Raw genomic sequence first — 9,154 nt, forward strand, 5'->3', positions numbered from 1 at the left:
ATAAAAATTAAAATACTCAATTAATATTATTTTTGAATATTCAGGTACAAATAACACTTAACAATTAGCTCACAGAATAGATACTGAACACACATAATAATTATATAATAAAAATAATTACACGATATATCCCGGATATTACAAATTTTTGGGGGGGGGGGAATTTTAGAACTAAAACTGAATGAAATTTTGACCAAGGAGGAAAGAAAAGGTGGCCGTGAATTTTTTTTTTGGTGAAGTTTAGACATCGGTTTAATTATAACCGATGTCTACAAAGAATAAAGACATCACAAAAACACGGGATGATGTCAATACCTCTTTTAACATCAGTGGCAAAGTTAACCGATGTCTAATGTGTGATGTCTATTGACATTATTCTTGTAGTGGGCTACTACTAGGTCATCTGTAGGTAGCACAATTCCATCTTCTTCTTCCTCATCGGAAGAGCATGTAGCTGCATCAGAAGTAGCTAATGTTTGTGAAGCGGGATTTAATGATTTGGGTGATGATTGCGATACAGAGTCGTATGAATTCAAGAGGTTTTTGGCAGATGATGAACAACCATTGTATGAGGGTAGTGATTGCACTAAATTGGATTCAATCTTGAAATTACATAACCGGAAAGCACGATTCGGTATTATCGACATCGCCTTCTCTGATTTACTCTCCTCTGTTGGCTCCTTACTTCCTAGTGATCATGTACTTCCAACTAACACATGCATGGCCAAGAAAACCCTCTCTGATTTAGGTCTCGAGTACATTAAAATACATGCATGCCCTAGTGAATGTATTCTATATAGGGGTATATATGCCAATGTTGTTGAGTGCCCCAAGTGCCACATATCTCGCTGGAAGTTATGAAAGGATGGTAAAGCGAGGATTAACATTCCTGCTAAAGTAATGTGGTACTTTCTAATCATCCCTAGATTTAAATGGATGTTTAAGTCTGCTTCCACTGCTAAACTAATGTCCTGGCATGCTAATCAAAGAATTGAAGATGGCCAAATACGCCATCCAACTGATTCTTCTTCGTGGCGTAATATCGATTATAGGTGGCCAACTTTTGGTAGCGAGCCAAGAAATATACGTCTAGCTTTGGCTGCCGACGGTATAAACCCACGTACTAATGGCCTAAAAAATAGGTATAGTTGTTGGCCAGTAGTATTAACCACTTATAATCTTCCTCCGTGGTTATGTATGAAGAGGAAGTTTCTAATGTTGATGATACTAGTTACTGGTCCGCAAGACCCCAGTAATAATATTGACATATTCTTAGAACCATTAATAGATGATTTAAAGAAGTTTTGGGAAGAAGGTGAACCGAATGTTTACGATGCTCATAGTAAATCATACTTTACTTAAAGGCAATATTGATGTCGACGATAAATGACTTTGCAGTATATGAAAATTTATCCGGCTGCGTCAATAAGGTTTACATGGCCTATCCAGTGTGCGGTGATGATACAGTAGCTAAGTATCTTCCTCATAGCAAGAAAGTGTGTTTTCATGGTCATCGTCGGAATTTGCCTAGGCATCATCCTTATAGGAGAAAAGGCGGCTTTTAATGGTGAACAAGAATTTGGAAATGCACGTCAACCTCTATCTGGAGAAGAGGTGTCAATGCAGCAGGAGTGGATTAATTTCATTTTGGAAATGAAGTTATAAAGTCAAAGAAGGTCACCTGTTCATGGAAAAAAATCAATTTTCTTTGAGTTACAATATTGGAAGTTTCATCATGTTCGTCATTGTCTCGATGTTGTGCACGTCGAGAAAAATGTGTGTGATAATATAATAGGAACACTACTGATTTTTTTTTAAAAAATCTAAAGATAGTGAGGCGTCTCGTCTTGATATAGTTGAGATGGGAGTTAGGAAAGATTTGGCTCCGCAAAAAGTAAGAGCAAGGAAAGCATGTCTCTTTTCTTCTTCTTTTACTCTTTCCAGAAAAGAAAAAAACTATGTTGTCATCATTTCAAAATATGAAACTTCCTTATGGACATGCTTCAAACATCAAAAACCATGTGTCGATGCCAGATTTGAAGTTGTTTGGGCTGAAGTCTGACGATTGTCACATACTCCAACAACAGCTGCTCCCACTTGCTATTCGTTCAATTCTGTCAAAAAATGTTAGGGTTAGTATCATTCGGTTATATTTCTTTTTCAACTCATTGTGTAGTAAAGTTATAGATGTATCAAAATTAGATAAATTGCAGTCAGATTTGGTATTGACCTTGTGCGAACTTAAAAAATATTTCCCCCATCATTCTTCGATGTAATGATACATGTCATAGGCCATTTGGTTAGGGAATTGCGTTTGTGTGGACCTGTCTTTTATAGATGGAAGTATCCGTTTGAAAGGTTCAATAAAGTGTTAAAAGCTACGTGTGCAATCGTTATCATCCGGAAGGTTTCATGGCTGAAAGTTATTTAGGAGAAGAATTTGTAGAATTCTGCACAGAATTTATTCGCCAGTGTTCCAGAACTGCGGGTCTTCCGAAGGACGAAAAGCTTTCTGGTCCATTGTCCACTGCAGTAATGAAGTTAGTTGAAGAAAAACAACACGATGAGGCACATCTTCATGTTCTTATGAAGAATTCTGAATTTAATCCGTACATTATGTAAGTTAATTCATATTTCCTATTCACGATTCATCTATAAGTTACGAAAATTTGTTTGGTTTTTGATTTACTTGTGTATTTTTTAAGGATGCATAAGGAATTATTGGAAGACACTTACATAAGGGAAAAAAACCATGCAATGGATGATTGGAGAGCACAATCGGCTATTTGCTCACTAGTTTGAAAAGAAGATTAGAGAAATGATCGAGAATGGAGAAGTTGTTTCGGACACGTTAAGATGGCTGGATGGCAAACCATCTTATTCTGTTTTCACTTTTGAAGGTTATCTAGTTGATGGAGTCCGATATTTCACAAATGAACGGGATACTGCAAGGGTTGTCCAAAATAGTGGTATTTCTGTAGTTGCTAAGACTGTCCAAGTATCCAGTGCCAAGGATCTGAATCCCGTGGAGAGTGATATGGCATTTTATGAAATTATCGAAGAAATATGGGAGTTAGATTACCATGCCTTTAAAGCCCCATTATTCTTGTAGAAATGGGTAGATAGTGATAGAGGCATCAAGGTTGATGATCTTGGTTTCACACTTGTTGATCTAAGTCGACAAGGTCACAAAAATGATAAATACGTGTCGATTGACCAAGTGAAGCAAGTTTTTTATATCGAAGATCTAGTAGATGCTAGATGGTCAGTTGTGTTGACCTCCACGACTCGAGACTACCACGAGGTGTATAATGACGATGACCTAGGAGACACGAGTTTGGAAAATCCCCCATTCTGTACTGAAATCCCTGAAGTTGATGTTTCTATCGATGAGGATGAGCCTAGTATTGGAAATCAGAGAAAGGGTGTTGAGGGGATTTGGCTTAAAAGATGATATAATGTATCTGAATCTATAAATATTTAATGTGAAATTCTACTAGTGGTTTTAACTTACAGTTTTAGTTTACCATTTTTAGAACATTTAATAATCATCACATGCTTAATTGTTTACTCAACCAATGTTGTGCACTACATCATTGTTTACTCAAATTATGCTTAAATGTCATGCCTTAGTTAATTTTTTACTTAATTGTTCACTTGTTTGCTCATTGATTTGAAGAGCTAAGGTTATAAATTGTATTGACATGTATTTACAGGAATTTTAGTGAAATAAAAGGATGGCAAAGAAATAGGAAAAAAGCAAATCTCTGGTTAAACAAGGTAGCAAGAAGAATAAACATAAAAAGCCAAAATCTCCAGTCAATGAAGGTAGTAACAACAGTGAGAATAAGAAGCCCCAAGAGTAATTGGAAGAAGTTCCACAAGGTAAAGACCCCCCACCGGCAGAGTCTGAAGTTCCACATCCAACTACTAATACAGAATCCAAAAAAAGAGTTTCGGATGCAGCGCGAGGTGTTTGTGCTATGCATAAGGTGCTGATGAATAAAGCTCAAGAAAAGAGAATAAAAATCAGGTACAATAGATTGGGAGTTCCAGTTGGACATACTAGACACAACTTGCAGTCCTATAGAGGTATGTGTGCTAGGACAATGGTGCCTATTGATATTCCATCTTGGCCGAAAGTGGACGATAATTTAAAAGCCAAGATATGAAGTGATATTCAGGTATAAATAAATATCATTTTTTGTCATGTTTCATAGTAAATGGAAACTTCTCATAAATAATTGCAACTATAAATTGTGTTTGTCATTTAGGAAACTTTTAAAGTGGCGCCGGAAAGTGAGGGGTTAATTTTACAATAGGCAGCGGCCAAGTAGAGACAGTTCAAGTCAAATTTAACATCTGATTATGTGAAGCCATTTGCTGGACAGAAAAAGAAGCTTGCTAAACCCCCCAGGAAGTATGCATTTGTTGGTAAAGATGCATGCTTGGAAGCAATTCTTCGCAATGAGGACCTCCTCTGATTGGTCGGTATGCATTTTATTTATTAATTTACTATATATTTTAATTAATATATTTTAATTCACTTAGCCGCCCATGAGTCAACAAGTGACAAGTATTTTATTTTAATTTTTTTATGCAGTCACTTAGTGAAGAGCAGAGTGGGAGAGTGAGGCAACGAAAGTATCCTCATCGAACATCAAAGAAAGGATATATTGGCGTTCAAGAGGATGAAGTATGATTTTCATTTATTCTTGTAATTTCTTGTAGTTTTCTTTTTGGTTGAATATTATTCAATGTTTTTTTAATTTCTGATTAATTATTTTTAATAGGTAAAAGCAGGGCGACTGGATCCCAAAGAAGATCCTAATCGAGCAATTGTATGGAAAATAACACGTAGTCCCGATGACGGAGAAATTCTTGATCCAGAATTGGCAGAGAAATTTAAAAAAATTGTAGGTGAACTGCATTTTTAAAGTATTTTATTTTTAGGTGCATTCTACGATTAATTATAATTTTGATAACAGGATGAGTTAATGGAAAAGAAGCGTAAAGGTGAGTTCAAACCGTCTAGATGTGAGGATGTGCTAACTGTTGCATTGGAAATCCCTGAGCATTCAGGGAGGGTCAGGGGTGTAGGAAGTTTTATAAGCCCATCTACATATTTCAGTTTGCCAAAACAGAAAAGGAACCGGATTACGAAAGCTGAGTTGTTGGAGCGTGATCGAGAAAGGGATGAAGAGTTTCAGAAAGCTAAGGAAAGATATGAGAGAGCGGAGAAAAATTTCAATTCACAGCTTGTTGAGATGAAGGCGTGGATGAGTGCATTCAATATGCATTCACCGTTGTTTTCGGACAAAGTTAGTTGTCCAGAGGATGAAGAAAAAGAACATGATGGTGAAGAAAAAGAACACGATGGTGAAGAAAAAGAACATGATGATGCAGAAAAAGAACACGAGGGTTTTATTCCCATACACTCTTCCGCACCACCAGGAGGAAAGGTAAAAATAGCATTTTTTTAAACGGTTGCAAATTACAAAAGTTTCAAGATTAGTGTGTATCATAATTTATTTTTTTTGAATTTAGGATCCGAAAAATGTGAGTTGGAAGTTGACAGTATTGACAACAAGGTAGCCTTTGGTATGGTTTTTTCTAATGGAGACATGAGTAAGTCTGTACATGGAGTGCCTCTTCAATCAGGATATGTTCGTGTCTCGCTAGACGGGGCTATCAAGGAAGATGCATTGGTTTCGGTGCCAATTGTTGGTAAAATTGAAACAGTTCGCCAAGCTGTTGGCTCGCTTTTAGCGTGGCCTGAAGACATGGTCATCCTCACATCTGGTGTTGAGGTATATATTTCCTTATTTATTTTGAATTTGAAATTCACGTACATAATTGAATATTGTATAGTTACTGCATTAACATGTGTAAGTTTTTGAAAAGTGTAAATAATTTAAATGTTTGTAAAAAAAGAAAAAGGTACCGATGATAAATGCATTGATGAACCAGTATCATCAAGTGCACTTGTCCATGAACAGTGTGAAGCCAAGTAAAAATGTGCCTCGTCACTTTATGTTATTGTATAAACACGCAGCGACAATTTTAATAGAAACTGGAGACTCAATACAGATTCCGTGCGATGCTGAGGTGTTTATAAATTAAAAAAAACAACTTTTTTACTCCATGAGAATATGATGGCATTGTTAGAGTTTGGCATGGTTGGCCAGGCTGTAATTTCAGCATACATGGCGTAAGTTTGTAGTTCCTTTTCTGTGAATTACGAGTTAAGAAGTTTTCGTATGTGCGTAATTACCAAATATTTATATATTTTTGTAGGATTTTGCATGTGAAGATTCTTAAGGCAAATCAAATGGATTTATATACTTTTATCGATCCAGGAACCACATACAAGTTAAATGATGATTTTGAAGCTTATATCATTACAAGGTTGAAAGAAGAGCCTTCTCGCTTATTTTTCATGCCTCATAATGAGAAGTAAGTCAAGCATATATAATAGATATATGCCTATACCTGTTTTTTTAATTTTTCTTGTATTTTTATAATTTTGAACTTGGATTTTCTTATTATAAAAACAGTTATCACTGGATTTTGATCATCATTTGGGAAAGTGAAATATTCATTCTTAATCCATTATCTCATCCGAGAAGCTTCCAAGAACTTGAAGATGCATTGATACAATAATTAGTTTTCGCTATGCAAATACATATCTATTAGTTTTTATTGAGTAGAAATATTTCATCCGTTGAGACTACTAGCTATTAACTTCGTTTAACAGAGCAGTAAGGTTGTATAATGCTCAAACAGGACGTGTGTGCAAAAATGGCAAAGTTAAAAATCTTGTAGTAAGAATTACGCACTTTAGTAGGGTCTTTTCAGTTTTATATATAGAAATGTAGTTAGATATTATCTGCACTTGTTGTAATTTTTTATTTGGATATAGGGATCACCTAAGCAACCCGGTGGCCATGAATGTGGTTATGTAGTCATGCGTTACATGAAAGATATCTTTCAAGACAAGGACATGAAATTCATAACTAGGGTAAGTTGTAATATTTTTGTGCCTGTAATTTGGTTATAATCTGCACTTCAAGACTCAACCACCATAATTGATTTATTTTGTGCTTTCTGCTTTGTGTGTTGTTCAGTGGGCCACCAAGAATCGGAAGACGTACACAGCGGAGGAACTGGATGAAGTTTGTTTCGAGACCCTTCAATATGTCCAGGAATTTGTGTAGTGACTTACGAGTACTAGCCTTTTGACTTGACCAGTTTGAACCTGCACTTTTTATTTGGTAAATATTTTGGTTTGTATTAATGTTGGTATTTTGGGATGTGGATGATATAAGGAGTACATGTCTATGGGGGTTGCCTGAATATTTTGTTGGTTTGGTGTTGATCGGAGTTGGTCGGACTAGGATGATATAAGGGGTATATTTTGTGAATGCATTTGTGGGGGTTTATTTTGTCGGTTATCGAACATGTGGATGTTGATTGGTAATGGACTAGTTATTTGAAATGGAGAAATAATAATTTGACTTGGTTATTTTGTTGTTGTTAATGTTATTTTAGGTTTTGTATAATTTTGGTTTTTATATATATGCAGTGTTCTGGTTTAGTTTAGTAGATATATTGACAACAGTTGGATGTTAAAAACCGATGTAAATATTATTTTGACATGTACTACAGACATCATTTGCACCAAATTAACGGATATCAATTACAATCAATAACATCGTTTTGTACTAATGTCTTATTGAGTGTTTTACATCAGGTAGAAACTAATGTGTATACCAGTAATAACAACAGTTTTCCTTTAAGAACTGATGTCTAGGTTAAATTTATACATCGTTTCCATTGTAAAACTGATGTTAATAGGCCTAATATACATCATTTTTCTAATTTACTGATGTAAATGTAAATTTAACCCTTGTGTATGACATGTTAAACCTTCTTAAAACCTCTTTTTATTCTTATATAAAAAAGCATCAAACACTATTTTTTTATATATACTAGTCTGTGAAGATGTTATGCATCGGTTCTGGACTGATGTAAAAAACAAAGAAACCGATGTCTATGGTCACATTTCATAACGGTTGTGAACCGATGTGAAAAAAACACCTTTGTCTACACCCACGTAGACATCGGTTTTTGATGAAATAGACATCAGTCCATAACCGATGTCTAATGCCCTTTTTCTAGTAGTGTTGATTCAAATTTCGCATTAGCATAACCACATCACCAACTTTTAATTTCAACTCATGCTTTACAATGGATGACATATTAATCAAATTTAAATACTCAATGGGAAATGAAGATTTGTGATCATCGCTGCCATCACCATAAGAATCATCAATAGAATCTTGAGAAAGATATGTGTGTTATGCTTCCGGAATGAGACAGAGGACATGGGTATTTACATAATCCACAATAGCATTAGCTGGACTCAGAATGGCTCGCTCTTTGGAGTAGGTATGCGATTTCATGTTCTTGACAAAATCTGGATATGTATTATCAACAATATACTTCACTGAGTTGGTGAATTTTTCTAGGAGAAACCTCTTTGGAATTACTATTTCTAGATCAGAGAATATATCACCTGGATGAATGTTATCAACTTTACTATCACCAACATCTAGGACCCATTTTGAAAACTCTTCAATCTTTTGATTCTCGTCATCTGTCTTACATCTTCCTAAATGCATATTTCTATTTAACCGAAGAAACTTGCAATAACTCCAAAGTTTGAACAGGTTAAGAGAAGATGTAACAACTTCAGTACGCGTGGCTTTAGGAATAATAAGAAGGACTTGTCGAACATCACCTCCAAAAAAAACATTGATACCACCAAATGGTTGGTGTTTTCTTCGCTGGATCAACTAAAGATATAATATCTCTGATTGAACAATCCAAAGATTCAAAAGCATGACAGTGTTGCATCGGAGCTTCGTCCTATATCACCAAACTTGTAAACTTGATCCACTAAGCAATATCAGATCCATGCTTAATGCCAGCAACAGAGCAGTGGTCAAGCTTTAAAGGAATATGGAATCGATAATACACTGTTCTGCCTCCAAATAATAAGGTCGCAGCAATACCAGATGATGCAACTGGTAGAACAATCTTTCCTTCACTACGTAAACAGAAACATATTGTGTTCCACAAAAAGGTCTTC

The 9,154-nt window shown here is 35.4% G+C and overlaps 1 protein-coding gene across 1 annotated transcript; it reads right to left on the reverse strand.

The window, feature by feature from the left end:
* Window positions 1–8,360: 8,360 nt before the first annotated feature.
* Window positions 8,361–8,684, reverse strand: LOC141671409 (uncharacterized). Its single transcript, XM_074477687.1, has one exon. It carries the CDS (start codon window positions 8,682–8,684, stop codon window positions 8,361–8,363), a length of 324 nt encoding a protein of 107 aa, XP_074333788.1.
* Window positions 8,685–9,154: the final 470 nt, after the last annotated feature.

Source organism: Apium graveolens, chromosome 1 (genome assembly GCF_009905375.1).
Source record: "Apium graveolens cultivar Ventura chromosome 1, ASM990537v1, whole genome shotgun sequence".
In the NCBI taxonomy this organism is placed as follows: Eukaryota; Viridiplantae; Streptophyta; class Magnoliopsida; order Apiales; family Apiaceae; genus Apium; species Apium graveolens.